This window comes from Thamnophis sirtalis, unplaced genomic scaffold (genome assembly GCF_051295495.1).
Source record: "Thamnophis sirtalis isolate CommonGarterSnake01/CBP01778 unplaced genomic scaffold, rThaSir2_p1.2 scaffold_2, whole genome shotgun sequence".
Lineage (NCBI taxonomy): Eukaryota > Metazoa > Chordata > Lepidosauria > Squamata > Natricidae > Thamnophis > Thamnophis sirtalis.
Window position 1 is genome coordinate 53336599 of NW_028261382.1, and position 14893 is coordinate 53351491.

At 45.4% G+C, this 14893-nt stretch overlaps 1 protein-coding gene across 1 annotated transcript in view; it reads left to right on the top strand.

Annotated features, from left to right (window-relative positions):
- The window catches only part of MORC2 (MORC family CW-type zinc finger 2), a 46608-nt gene that overhangs the window by 12733 nt on the left and 18982 nt on the right, over nucleotides 1-14893 (top strand). The window contains exons 5-15 of the mRNA XM_087705561.1: nucleotides 4236-4326; nucleotides 4622-4730; nucleotides 4854-5013; nucleotides 5403-5514; nucleotides 5735-5860; nucleotides 7848-7927; nucleotides 8980-9062; nucleotides 9975-10060; nucleotides 13445-13585; nucleotides 14266-14420; nucleotides 14562-14690. Of these exons, the coding sequence (XP_087561687.1) occupies nucleotides 4236-4326; nucleotides 4622-4730; nucleotides 4854-5013; nucleotides 5403-5514; nucleotides 5735-5860; nucleotides 7848-7927; nucleotides 8980-9062; nucleotides 9975-10060; nucleotides 13445-13585; nucleotides 14266-14420; nucleotides 14562-14690 (1272 nt within the window). The remainder of the gene's footprint in view (nucleotides 1-4235; nucleotides 4327-4621; nucleotides 4731-4853; nucleotides 5014-5402; nucleotides 5515-5734; nucleotides 5861-7847; nucleotides 7928-8979; nucleotides 9063-9974; nucleotides 10061-13444; nucleotides 13586-14265; nucleotides 14421-14561; nucleotides 14691-14893) is intronic.

The following is a 14893-nucleotide window of genomic DNA, read 5'->3' on the forward strand; positions in this document are numbered from 1 at the left end:
CTGGCGTCTGGGACCAACTCCCTTAGCTCCTCCCCACTGCTCCAGGGTCTGATGTCTTCACCACTGCTCCAGGGCCTGACGTCAGGGACAAACTCCCTTTGGCTTTCACCGCTGCTCCATGCCTCAGGCCCCTTCTGGCGGCCAACCAGCCTCTCTGGTCCCTGCTCGGAGTCTGAACCCTGTCCAGGGTCCTCCACATCTTCCAGAGCCGACTCATAGGGTCCCCTCGCTATCGGAGTCTGTTGGCAGCTCCAACGGCTCCTGCTGGGCTACAACACATAGATATGAACAACATCTATAGACTATGCTAAAGGGACTATTACCCAACCCCCCCCAAAAACCAGAAAGACTCAAAACACATCTCCACCAGCAGTTGGCACCCAAATCAGCATAGATTAACTCCAAGGTTAACCTCAGACTAACAATCAAGTAAACAATACTCCAATCAAAAAACTGCCAAAGAGCCAACAGTAAACAGCCCAACCAAAGAATCTGTAAGATCACCCCCACCAAGACTGACAGAGCAAGCCACCACTGCACTCCTTGCTAGCACTTATGATGTTACCTAGTTTGGGTAATGAAATGTTGGCAAGAAAGCGAGCAAGCTGAGAGATCATCAAGGGCCCCAAGCCAGTAGCCTGCCCCAAGAAATGCTGATTGAGTACTTCCGAGACTGCAAGATCTACATCTGTCTGTCACGAGGAGCACCTAGACCCCTCCACCAATGGTACAAGTTGGCTGGTGAGGTGGAGAGTAACTTGGCGACATTTCACGAATGCACTGGCTGGGAGCAATGACACCCTTATGCCCCAGAGAGGAAGTATTCACCCCAGATGGGAAAGGAGAGGGCCAGCCCTAGGCATCGCAACATATGCTATTTCCAATGTGGCAAAGATAGCCACCAAGCAGCCGATTGTCCTTCCCAGGGCCAAATACAAACACCTGTGAAGCTCCCAAGAAGACTAAAGCAACCTTTAGTTCCCGAGAGGGATCATTAAGAGGGATTGAGATCGTAGAGTTCACCCCATTGTCCAGCAAAGGTGAGGGAACCACCGATCAAAGGCCCCAAGTTGCATCAAGACAGTGACAGCGGAGAGGAGACGACCCTATGATAAGTGGCCCCCTAATCCCAGTGACAATTAGCATAGAACTAATGGTTCTTTCTCAGGATTCAGGGCATGATGACGGTTTTACTGGACTCCAGGTGGACCCATTGCCTAGTTAGCCTAAATGTAGAGGAGAGGCTTGGACCACAACTTTGAAAATTAAAAACTCTTAATAGCCTTCTTGCGGTTAGATGGTTTGCTAGCAGGGGAAGGCCCAGCGACCTTTTTTGATTGAACTAATAGGAGTAAAAACGGGACCTCACAAAGAGATGATTAGATTCATTGTAGCCCCAGGAATGGACCATCCCATGGGGCTTGGTTTCGCTTGGCTGGAAAAATGGAATTTGTCCGTAGACTGGAAGAGAAAAGGGTTAAAAATCCTCCGGCAAAACCCCAGAACCGGAAGCCCCAAAGAAAGTGAAATTAAGTAACCACACGTCACTTATTTAAAAAGTGAAAGGGGAAAACGGGGCTTCAACTGAAGAGCGGAAAGAAGCAATTAGCGCCATACCTAGTTGAATACTGGGGTCCCAACCACCACCACCAGATATTGTGCGATCGAGATCCTTACCTAGAGCCAAACTACTGAATCCTATACTGTACTTGATGACACCAAGGGAATTGGAAGAGCTTAGAGCGTTTATTGGCCAGGAAAATTACGCATGGCCGCCGTAGTGTTGTTTTCGGGAGAAAGAGGAGGGCTCTCTTAAGATTTTGCATTAATTACGATGGCCTAAATGCGATTTGTATGGAGAATGTGTACCCCTTGCCACCGATGAAAGACATGTCAGTCCACTGGAAACATTTGGCGAAGGGTAAAAATTTTCACCAAATTATTCAACATGTCTTTCAAACTGTCAAAGTCCTCTTTGTATTATTTAAGGTCATCTTTCTTGCTGGCATCTTCACTAAGCTTTGCCTGCCCTGGGTGCTGATTTGTTCACCTGGGTGCCTTGAATCTGCCTACTATGGTTGCCAGATCCACCTACTTGGTCATCTTGGATCTGACAAATCTACGTTACATTTTTTTTGTACGTAGTTTCATATGACAGGTGCCCAAGAGTGGAAAATGCAGTTACAATTGATACGATAAGAGCCGAGGTGGCGCAGTGGGTAGAGTGCAGTATTGCAGGCCACTTCAGCTGACTGCTAGATCAGCAGTTCAGCGGTTCTAATCTCACCGGCTCAGGGTTGACTCAGCCTTCCATCCTTCCGAGGTGGGTAAAATGAGGACCCGGATTGTTGTTGGGGGCAATATGCTGACTCTGTAAACCGCTTAGAGAGGGCTGAAAGCCCTATGAAGCGGTATATAAAAATCTGCTATTGCTATTGCTATTGCTATATCTTGTTGCAAAAGCTGTACACATGATTACGGTTGACAATCTTATGCCTTGGACATGGGAAACTTTTACTAGATCTGGTTTTTTTTTCCTGCCTGGCTTTTTGGATTGATAAAAATTTCAGTATTGCTATTGGCTGAGACTTATTTCCTTGAAACATATTCTTTGATACTATCTTTTCTTTGTATCAGAACTTTAAGGCTATATAAGGTAGTCTTCACTTACCAACCATAATTGGGACCGGCAACTCTGTCACTAAGCCACATAGTCATAAAGAGAAATATGTGATCAAACTGTGATGTAATTTTCAGCTGTGGTTGTTAAGGGATTCGCCCTTAAGGGCGTGACTGCAGCTTGCCATTTCCCACTGGCTTTCCCAGTGACTTGATCGAAATTACAAATGGCAACCGTGGGGCTGCAGGACCCCATGGCCATTGTAAATGTATTGTAATTGCCAAGTATCCAAATTGCAATCATGTAACTGTGGGAATGCTGTGTTGGCCACAACTTGGAGGACCATTGGTCATAAATCTGCTATTTTCAGTTTCTTCATAGCTATGAAGGGTTGTTAAGCAGTCAATAACTGAGGACCGTCCGTAAAATAATTCAGTGAGCGGGAAATAATGAGCAGACTGTTTCAGAGATCGTGCCAGGCATTGAAATAGGCCTTTGGCTAACAATATTCGTAGCTAATTAATACCTCCAGTTTAATTACCAGTTATTGGGTAGTTAGCTTGGAGTTTTGATTCATACAAAAATTTCAGTATGTCTTACCGTGTTTCCCCCAAATTAAGACATGGTCTTATCTTCTTTTGACCCTCGAAATAAGCGCTTGGCCTTATTTTCGGGGAGGTCTTATTATTTTTGAGACGGAGGCGGTGAGCGTGGTCATCTCATGGCTGCTACTGTGTTGCAATATTTTTAGGGAGGGCTTATTTTAGCGCATGCGCTCCAAAGCCCCAATTGGGCTTATTATCCGGGGAGGTGTTATTTTAGGGGACACGGTATACCCTGGCTTATTCAACAAAAAACGTTTTAGTCTAATCAACCCCATTATATTTGTATGGAAAAGGAATGAATAAATCATCTTGGTTGTTAAAATTACGCCCCCTGGTGGTTAGGTTCTATGAAGAAAGAATTGCATAACATGGAATATGGCTTTGAAGATAGTTTAATATTTTCAAAATCCGCGATCTCTTTTCATTATGTACCAGTTAGGTGGCTGTTCACAGCCAGACAAAGGAAGCGGATTTTAATTGTATCGACAGTTTGCTCATCTGTCAGGCATCCATACAGCCTTGCATTTTCCAAAGTTACAACCTCACAAGATTTAAGAAATCAAGTAAAGGGCAGCAGAAGGCTTTAAGCAAACGCTTCCATTTTTTGGGCGACAAAACTATATATGCTGCTGAACAGTAACAATTTATTTACAGAGCTAACATGAATGAAATTAATTGGAATAACTTGATGAAAAGAGATGGGTATGAAAATGCTATAACCTAGAAAACTGTTCCGTGGCTTTCCCAGTACAGAAAACGACACCCTCTTTGCCATACAATATAATTGCCTAGCAATTATACCTTCGTTATTATTGAAGATCAGTTTCAAGCTTATTGTCAGAAGAAGGGAAGCGGCTCCCAGGTGGCTTTGTGAATTCACTTCTACCTTTTAACCTTCCGAATAGAGATTATGAAAATGGAAACACACCTGGAAGAAACCTTTACCTGACGCTTCGGCGCCCCGAGGGAGCTAGTAACATACATGTATCTCTTTGTTGTATTGCTTTCAGATGACGCTGCAAGTGTGATTCAGTTCGGTAAATCGGCCAAACGATCCCCGGAATCCACCCAGATTGGACAATACGGAAATGGCTTAAAATCGTAGGTATATGGAGTCCGGTCTCCCAAATACTTTTTTTGTTTCATTGAAATGCTAAAAAGAAAAAGAAAAAATTACTTACTGAATGATGGAAAGAGTATTATCTGTATCTCCAAGTTAAATTGAAAAACCCGGTGTCTTTATAGTCAGATTCCATTCTTCTCAGAAGCTTGCACTTTGCTGAATTTTTGCTTTAGCCCTCTCCAGATTTTCAGCTAATTCAACACAGTAAGCTTGTCCATATCTCCCGGCAGAATTGATTTTGATATTCCATAAGCTGGACTCTTTTTTCTGCAGAGGTTCCATGCGGATCGGCAAGGATTTCATCCTGTTTACGAAGAAGGAAAACAGCATGACGTGTCTCTTCTTGTCCCGCACCTTTCACGAAGAGGAAGGCATCGACGAGGTTGGCAGAGACGTTCGCCTTGATAAAATAGAGAACGCTCTGGTTTCTGCAAAAACATCGGAGTAGAATTAATTCTAAAGCAATTTTTGTTTTGTTTTTGTTTTTTTGAAAATAATCTTGCAGGTGATTGTTCCGCTGCCCACCTGGAATGCCCGCACCAGAGAGCCTTTGACGGATAACATGGAAAAGTTTTCCATCGAGACGGAATTGATTTACAAGTATTCTCCTTTCAAATCGGAGCGGGAAGTGATGCAACAGTTTGACAAGATTTTTGGAGAGAAAGGTAGCGTATTTTTAGCACACTTTACGGGATAGTATGTGAATGCTTCAACACTGGAAGTTCTTAAGAAGACGGTGGATAACCATTTTTCTGAAGCGGTGTAGTGTTTCCTGCCGAAGCAGGGGGGGGTTGGACTAGAAGACCTCCAAGGTCCCTTCCAACTCTTATCATTCTATTTCTATTGAGCACAGAAAATTGAGCACAGAAAACCCAATTTTTTATCTTAAGTGAAACAACTGTTATTCTTTAAAAAAAAAAAAAAGTATTCTTTGAAATCAAGTTTTCAACCTAGCATGTTTTCACAATAGACCCAGTGTGTGTGTCTGCCTATTAAAAGCAAGAGACTGCACACACGAGAGAGGATTAATGGCACTGTGTGTCTCTTACTCCAGGGACCTTGGTGATCGTCTTCAACCTCAAATTGATGGACAATGGTGAACCCGAGCTAGATGTGACCTCTGATCCCCGAGATATCCAGATGGCTGAAACTCCACCCGAGGGAACGTAGGTTTGATAGAGTCCGCAGTCTTAAGTTCCCCTTTTATTTGGTCTTTAATCAAGGATAACCTAATTTGCATGCTGTTAATCACTCCGTTTGCAGACGATGAATTTGGTACGATGAGAGAACATTTTTAGGATGATGTGCGCTCTCCTCCCTCCCTCCCTCTCTCTCTCTCTCTCTCTCTCTCTCCTCTTTGATCTGTAAGCCTGTGTTCCATTTCAGGAAACCTGAACGTCGTTCTTTCCGTGCATACGCTGCTGTGCTCTACATCGATCCCAGAATGCGGATCTTCATCCATGGCCACAAAGTTCAAACCAAACGCCTCTCCTGCTGCTTATACAAGCCTAGGTATGATGCATAGCCCGTTCTCTTGCAGCCAGCGAGTTCTCTTCAGATGTCAAAACAAACTCGAGTTGCTATATTGCTATTTCAGTCGAATGTCAACCGAAATCCCCTTTCGGTTTAGCCAATCCTTCAGGCCTCGCCTCGCCTCCTCTCATCACAACATACTTCAGATTTTAGCTTGCATTCATCATCTGATTCTTTCATCAACATGCAAGATGTTACGATTATTATCAGTTTGACCCTTTCCCTTTTACAAGTTACGCAAGCCCGCACGAAATTTGGTACCCGGTATATCTCCACTCTTGCCCTGGCGTGGCATTTGCACAGTTTTGGCCCACAGATGAAAGAGAAATGGAAATGCTTTGTGAAAGACTTGCAACGAAACGAACAGATGCCTATTGCGGTCATGAACCAGCAGAAAGAAAGAAGAAAAGAAAAACATTTTTTAAATATCCTGAAGATCCGAAAAATATTAAAGGCTTCATTCTTCTTAGTTAATATCTAACTTGTGGAATTATGGAGCCTTCTGACAGATCTGAGAAAAATATAGTACAGTAGCTGACGTTAAAAAAAAGTCACTTTGCCGAGGCGAAGCCATTCCCTAATCAGAACAAGTTCAATGGCTCTTAATATTCATTGTCTAATTTTATGTAGCACAACACAAAACCTGGCAATCTTATATTCAAAATGTAAAAATCACTCGCCATGCTGGTCATTACAGCATATCCTGTTTTACTTGCCAGGAGTGGTGCAATTAGAGCATTTCGGGATGGGCCGCCATCTTTTTGCATGCTTCCCAATCAGCTTCCGACAAGCAGCGTTAATGGAGAATGTGGAAGTAAAATAGCAAGTTCTAATCACTTACGATGTCTTGCAACCACGGTGATTTATTTAGCCGAATGAGAAGTAACCTTGTTGTTGTCACGAGATTTTCTGCGTGGTGTCTGTGGCCCTTAACGGTGGAGTTGCAAGGCAGGGTACAGGGCAACCAAAGGGGCAGAGATAGGGGGAGAACAGGTGGTTAGGGGGAGTAGAAGGAGAGATCGTCCTGGAAGAACCGAGGTTCGGGTCTGGGAATGACCCAGTCCGGAATGGCTTGGTTTAAGGGGGGGAGTGTGGACTTCTGGCTAATGACCAGTGGAATTCGGTTGAGAATGGCAGTGCTGGGATTGCCATCACTGATGCAATCGCGTAGGGTCACGCTTTATGACTGCATCGCTTAGTGACAGACATTCCGGTCCCAATTACTGTCGTAATTCATAGATTTACTTTGTATTTTTAACCTCTCGATGAAATTTCTGTTGGCTGTGGATAGTCAAATGTCAGGTAGGCGTTAAATTACTTGATTTCAGGCTCAAAATCCACATCTGGGCAGTCAGGCAGGAGGGAGCCTGATTGTATGACCGTAGAACAGCTGGAATCAATAATCTTTTGGTTCTTTTAAGCTTTGTTTTGCTCACTTAAGGTGCAGTTAAGGGCTCGTTCCAGTTAATTTTTTCTCCAGTTTTCTTAAGAACAATAAGGAAATGGTTTTCTGTGGCTTTTTCCAGAATTTTTTTTTTCTCTCAAGCATTTCGAGGTGTGTGGTCCAGCTGAGCATACATTTTAAGAGCCAAGGTGGCGCAGTGGTTAAATGCAGCACTGCAGGCTACTGCTAGATCAGCAGTTCAGCGGTTCAAATCTCACCGGCTCAGGGTTGACTCAGCCTTCCATCCTTCCGAGGTGGGTAAAATGAGGACCCAGATTGTTGGGGGCAATATGCTGACTCTCTGTAAACCGCTTAGAGAGGGCTGAAAGCCCTATGAAGCGGTATATAAGTCTACTGCTAAGTCTACTGCTATTGCTATTTAAGAAATTGGAAGCCTGCTCTATTGTTAAATATCCAAGAGAATTACAAGCCGTATGGAATGCGCAGGTTTTTGTGGATTGTGGCCGTATTAATGCATTCCCTCTCTTTTTCCCCCTCCCTCTTCTTGCAACTTCTTAACAGGATGTACAAGTATACATCCAAGCGCTTCAAGACTCGAGCAGAACAAGAAGTGAAGAAAGCAGAGCATATGGCTCGGATTGGTGAGTCCCCGAAAAGAAAGGAATGGGAACCCCTTGGAGCAGGAATGGGGAGCTAAATCAGATAGTTGGATTAATTAAACCAAGGGCACTGTTCTGATCCAGTCTTCCTTAGAAAGCAAGAAGCAAAGTCTTGGTCCCTGCAAACCCCTTTTATTTACACGACTGTGAATTCCTTTCATTCACAGTCGGCAAGGCTTATTAAAACAGTCTTTCAGAGGAATGTTTAGCCACACGAACCTTATCTCATTTGGCGAGCTGCCAAATAACTAGTTTCCAAACGCAGGGCAAGGCAGAACTTGGCACAGTCGCTTAAAGTCACACACAGAACTTTCCACTCTTGAAACGACCGAAGGAACGAATTGTTTCCTGCAAAAGCCCCCTCCCCATTTGCTCCTCTGTTGTTTCCTATGGGAGGGGCCAATCACCTTCAAGGTGTGGCTTTACTCTTTTAAGTCGACCCTGCTTTCTTAGTTGTTCTTGTCTTCTGGCAGCTCTGCGCATGGGCACACTGGGATCAGGCTCCAGCTGTTCCTCTGCCTCACTGATGTCTGACTCTGAAGGCAGCTGATAACTGTCGGACGTTCCTGGCCCCCTCTCTGCCCCCGACACAGAGCCCTCACCAGAGCCTTCCCCAGACTCCAGGACTGGCCCAGGTTCCTCCCCAACCTCCTCACTGTCTGACTCTGCTGCCAGCTCTGCTGGCAGGCCACAACACGCACAAGTTTTGCACACGTTCTGTATCCAAACTGCATTGTGTTCCTACATGGGGCTCCCCAAGCCTTCCGAAAAGGGTGTTGCCTTTAGAAAACTGCCCTGGTTTTCTGAAGGCGGCACAATTCCCTACCCATTCTGGGAGCCGTGTTCACTGGAGAAGCTGGGTCCAAAAAGGAAACGGAAAACGCAGTGAGATTCTCATGCTTCTGGAAATCACCTGGTGACCATAGAACACTAAATGGCAGTAAATCCGATCCATCATAGCTTTGAAGCAACTGGTTGCACGCCGAAGACCCCCGGTATACATTTTCTCTGAAGGTTTAATTTCTCTCTTGCAGTGGAAGAGAAGGCCCGAGAAGCGGAAAGCAAAGCCCGTGCTTTAGAGCTACGGCTGGGAGGAGACCTTAGTAGAGAGTCCAGGGTAAATACACTGCATTTGATTGCTAAAGTGAAATGCCGTTACCCAAGAAGAGATTCAGAGAAATCTCCTCTAGCTGAACGAAAGAACTGGATGTGCTTGGTAGACGGGAAGGACAAAGGTTAAAGAATAAAGGTTCATGATCAAAATTGCTGGAATATCTATTCTGATGATGCACCATAATAATAATATACGTGTACATATGCACATAATATAATCATTATATAATTGCCTGACTTACTATTTGAAAAAATGTTTCCTGTCTGAAGTAGGAAGAGAGAGCTGAACATTTTGAAACCTCAGCAGAAGTAGGCTTCTTTTTTAAAATTGTGTGTGCTTAACTTTTGTGAGGGGACGCGGTGGCTCAGTGGCTAATATACTGAGCATGTCGATCAGAAACTTTGGCGGTTCAAATCCCTAGCGCCGCGTAACGGAGTGAGCTCCCGTTACTTGTCCCAGCTTCTCCCTACCTAGCAATTCGAAAGCAGGTAAAAAATGCAAGTAGAAAAATAGGGACCACCTTTGGTGGGAAGGGAACAACGTTCCATGCGCCTTTCGGCGTTGAGTCATGCCGGCCACACGACCACAGAGACAGACGTCTTTGGACAACGCTGGCTCTTCGGCTTTGAAACGGAGATGAGCACTGCCCCCTAGAGACGGGAATGACTAGCACGCATGTGCTGGGGAACCTTTAGCTTTAACTTTTGTGAGTTCCAGATGTATGATGTTTTCTGAAATCCATGGAATGAATGTGTGAGTGAATGTGTATAAACGGGCAAACAGTGCTCGGCCTCACTGTGCTTATTGGAGCTTAAGGCCTTGAGCGAACGAGCTGTTGTTATAAAGATGTGAACGTTAAACAGACAAATTACATTACTTCCCTGTTTTAAGTGGAGGTGTTTTTTACCTCTGTAGGTTATGCTGCGCCAGGCTCAAGACGTAGCAATAACCATACGGAGGGAGGCAGATGTTAAAAAGAGGATCAGGGAGGCAAAACAGCGGTGAGTGGACAAGATACCGTTCCTTCATGTTCCTTGCTTTCTTTCTCTTCAAATAAGTGGTCCATTAAAGAAGTTAAAAAAAAAATAGGGGAAAGTAAAGTTTCAACGGAACTGAAAAAAGGGAATTACCGTATAAGATGCACCTAGCTTTTGGGGTAGAAAAACGGGGGGGGGGGGAATATGCCTCTGCCTCCCAGCAATTTGCCTCCTAACAGCAAACAGCCTGTTTCAGTTTCAGCACAGCCTGATTAGCACAAGCAGCTGATTGTCGGTTGGATTGGTCTACTGCTGTTTCAGGCTGCAGGGATTGCCGTTTGCTTATTGCCGCCTCAGTGCGCCCCGTTTTCGGCCCGTTCTGGGCGGCAGGGATCGGAACGGGCGGAAAACAGGGCGCGCGGAGGCCAAAAGTGGGGTGTGGAGGCTGAAAAAGGGGCGCACAGAGGCGGAAATAGGCTATGTCAATCTCTGCAACCTGAAACAGCTGATGGTAGGGAGGCTAATCCAACCAACAATCAGCTGCTTGTGCCAATCAGGCTGCGCTGAAGCTGAAACTGAAACAGGCTGTTTGCTGCACGGAGGCAAATTGCTGGGAGGCAGAGGCAGATTTTTTCCCCCGTGTGCCAATCCGGCTGCGCTTAACCTGAAACTGAAACAGGCTGTTTGCTGCAAGGAGGCAAATTGCTGGGAGGCAGAGGCAGATTTTTTCCCCCCTTGTGCTAATCAGGCTGTGCTGAAGCTGAAACTGAAACAGGCTGTTTGCTGCACGGAGGCAAATTGCTGGGAGGCAGAGGCAGATTTTTTTCCCCTTGTGCCAATCAGGCTGTGCTGAAGCTGAAACTAAAACAGGCTGTTTGCTGCAAGGAGGCGAATTGCTGGGAGGCAGAGGCAGATTTTTTTCCCCTTGTGCTAATCAGGCTGTGCTGAAGCTGAAACTGAAACAGGCTGTTTGCTGCAAGGAGGCAAATTGCTGGGAGACAGAGGCAGATTTTTTTCCCCTTGTGCTAATCAGGCTGTGCTGAAGCTGAAACTGAAACAGGCTGTTTGCTGCAAGGAGGCGAATTGCTGGGAGGCAGAGGCAGATTTTTTTCCCCTTGTGCTAATCAGGCTGTGCTGAAGCTGAAACTGAAACAGGCTGTTTGCTGCAAGGAGGCAAATTGCTGGGAGGCAGAGGCAGATTTTTTTCCCCTTGTGCTAATCAGGCTGTGCTGAAGCTGAAACTGAAACAGGCTGTTTGCTGCAAGGAGGCGAATTGCTGGGAGGCAGAGGCAGATTTTTTTCCCCTTGTGCTAATCAGGCTGTGCTGAAGCTGAAACTGAAACAGGCTGTTTGCTGCAAGGAGGCAAATTGCTGGGAGGCAGAGGCAGATTTTTTTTCCCCTTGTGCTAATCAGGCTGTGCTGAAACTGAAACAGGCTGTTTGCTGCACGGAGGCAAATTGCTGGGAGGCAGAGGCGGAATGGTGGGGACCGGGAGCTTGGCGGGGCTACATTCAGTCTAAGGTGCACCCAATTTTTCACCCTCTTGGGGGGGGGGGAGCGTGTTTTATACTCCAAAAAATACAGTATGTCCATTTTTCACACTTCGACTATCATCCCCACAGTCATATAATAAAAATTTGGATGGTTGGTCATTTGTGTGCATTTGTGACGCTTGCGGTGGGGTCCTGTGATAATCTTTTGTGATCTCCTGGCAAGCAAAGTCAATGGGGAAGCCAGATTCATGAAACAACCATGTTAACAACTGCAGTGATTCACTTAACAGCAGTGTCAAGGAAGGTTGTAAAATGTAGTAGCAAAACTCAGCAAAACTTCCTTGCCTAGAGAGCAGAAGTGTTGGGCTCCACCTATTAAGCCTGGGAAAGGGAAGATTGAAATAGCTGTCGACTATTTAAAAGAGTGAATTGTTAGAACGTGGGCAGAACCACACAGGACAAGAAGCAAAGGGCTTAAATTGCATTCACCTTAAAAGGTAAATTTTGGATGGGCCCTAGGAAAGTTTCCTATCGGGAAAAGCTATTCAGCAGTGGAACAGAATGCTTCGTGAGACTGAATGGCCACCGGAGGCATTTAAATTGAGGCTGGATGGCCCTCCGTTGGAGGTGATGTAGTAGTGGATTCTTGAAACGGCAGGAGGGTTAGATTATCTCCCCATGTCCAAATACTGCATTCCGCGAACCCCTAAAATTTGGCTAAGTTAGTAAAGTAAGTTTATTTTTGTGGGTTTACAGACGTCGTTTCGAACATTTCATATTAAATGATTTAACACAGTGTTTCCGAGAAAGGCTGCAAGGTATAGAACTGAAATATTTATTGGATACGCTACTGAACAAGATCGCAGGGCGGATGCCGCTCTCCACACCCGAGAATCAGTCAGGGGGGGCAGCTCTTCCTCATAGGAGGTGATGTGTTGGCGCCCTTTGCTGCTGACCAGAATATAATAACAACAACAACAACTCTTGGTCACTAGCTGATAACCCGGCGTTGGCCAGGTATTTATTTATAGGGGGAAAATGTCCGGACCAAACGTCATTTCTAATGTTGGATTTTCCCCGTTAACAGAGGGAGCCCCCTTGTGGAGTACTGTGAAGCCGTTACCATGGCAACTCCACCATGCTGTGCAGTAGAAGCCATTTTACAGCAATACAGTAGAAGCCGTTTTAAGGCACAACAGGCTGCATCTTAACAGAACCCGAGGGGTGTTAGGGGTGTCTTATCCCCCCCAGTATTTGTTTCCAGAGAGCAAGTCATCTGTGTTGAAGTTTGGTTGAAATTGCACACACACACAGAGAGAAAAAGCTGTGTGTGTGTGTGTGTGTGTGTGTGTGTGTGTGTGTGTGTGTGTGTGTTGTATTTGTGCTGATAAATAAATAAAGGGAGACTAGTATAGATCTATTTCAAGCTATTTAGCTCTCATCAGCTAGCCATACCCTTACTGGGATTAGAACCTGTGCTGTATTACATCTTAGGCAGATGTGTTAACCACTAAGCCACAAGGTCCTCCTCCTTTATCAGCTGAGCCAGGGAAATAGGTATGTATTTAGTGTTGCAACCCCTGGTATGCCCAAATATGGGAGGAAGCTTACTGCTTCCATTCTCTGTCTATCGGCTCGTCACAAGAGACCATCCAGACAGAAACCCAATATTTTTACTGTTGCCCTTGTTACAACCCAAATGTAACATATATATATATAACCAATAGTTGTACCGAGCCCTTGGAACAATACCTCCTCTTATCCCTATTTTTACTCCACATGGGAGACTGGCTGCACATCCCTTCATAAAAGGGCAAGAACGTGAATCTTGTGAGCCCCCTTTTAGGGTTCTAATCCCTGCTCCCCAGATAAACATCCACGGATTTTCTTTTGACTCGGTTTCCCGCTTTGCAGAGCCCTGAAGGAGCCCAAGGAACTGAACTTCATTTTCGGTGTGAACATAGAGCAGCGCCATCTGGATGGGATGTTTGTCTACAATTGCAGTCGGTTGATTAAGATGTATGAGAAGGTGGGCCCTCAGCTGGAAGGTGGCATGTGAGTTCCCGCGGAGTCCTCCCCGTCCCCTTTATCATTGAAGGCCTCTTTTTTAGAAGAAGTGGGGACAGCCTTTCCTTGCTGAAGAAGAAGAACTTTCTTTAATTTTCTGTGAGAGATAAGAGCTGGACGTTATATTCTTAAAGAGGAAAGAACTTCCAGAATTCCAGATTCACTTCACAACCACGTTACTAATTCCACAACGGCAGTGATTCACTTTAAGAAAAGTCGTAAAGTGGGAGCAAAACTCCCTTACCAAATTTCTCACTTACTAAACATAAATTTTTCGGCCCAATCACGCTGTAATTCGGGTCCCTCTACTCCCGACACATTCCCCTATTTGTTGCCGTGGGGAATCCATCTTCCCTGTATTTCTTCTCTGACATTTATTAGCAATAGCAATAGCAGTTAGACTTATATACCGCTTCATAGGGCTTTCAGCCCTCTCTAAGCGGTTTACAGAGTCAGTATATCGCCCCCAACAACAATCCGGGTCCTCATTTCACCCACCTCGGAAGGATGGAAGGCTGAGTCAACCTTGAGCCGGTGACCGCTGAACTGCAGATAACAGTCAGCTGAAGTGGCCTGCAGTACTGCACCCTAACCACTGCGACACCTCGGCTCTTATTAGGGGGTTGGATTGATGCCGCCAAATATGAACCCATGTTCCTTCCCCCTAGGGCCTGCGGTGGTGTAGTTGGAGTAGTGGATGTCCCCTATCTGGTTCTGGAACCCACGCACAACAAGCAGGATTTTGCTGATGCGAAAGAATACCGGCACTTGTTAAAAGCAATGGGAGAGCACTTGGCTCAGTATTGGAAGGACATTGAGATCGGTAAGAAGTCATGGGGGTGGGGAGTGGGGGGGAGGAAAGGAGGAAGAATAATGGGAAGGAAGCTCTAGGAACCATGGAGACATTGATCGTTCATTTGAAAAAGACATATATATATATTTTTTTAATTCAAAAAACATCCAGCTCAGAAAGGCATCAGCAAGTTCTGGGATGATTTTGGCTACCTCTCTGCCAACTGGAATCAGCCGCCATCAAACGAATTGCGTTACAAAAGGCGGAGAGCCATGGAGATCCCGACCACTATTCAGTGTGGTAAGTGGTGAATTGAAGATTCCTCTATTCTGGGGTCCAAACGCAGCAAAAGCCAGCGGTCACAGCCAAAGAGCAGAAATAGCATTAGCACATAGATTTATATGCCGCTTCGCAGTGTTTTTCCAGCCCTCTCTAAGCGGTTTACAGAGTCAGCCTCTTGCCCACAACCATCTGGGTCCTCCTCATTTTGCCCACCTCGGAAG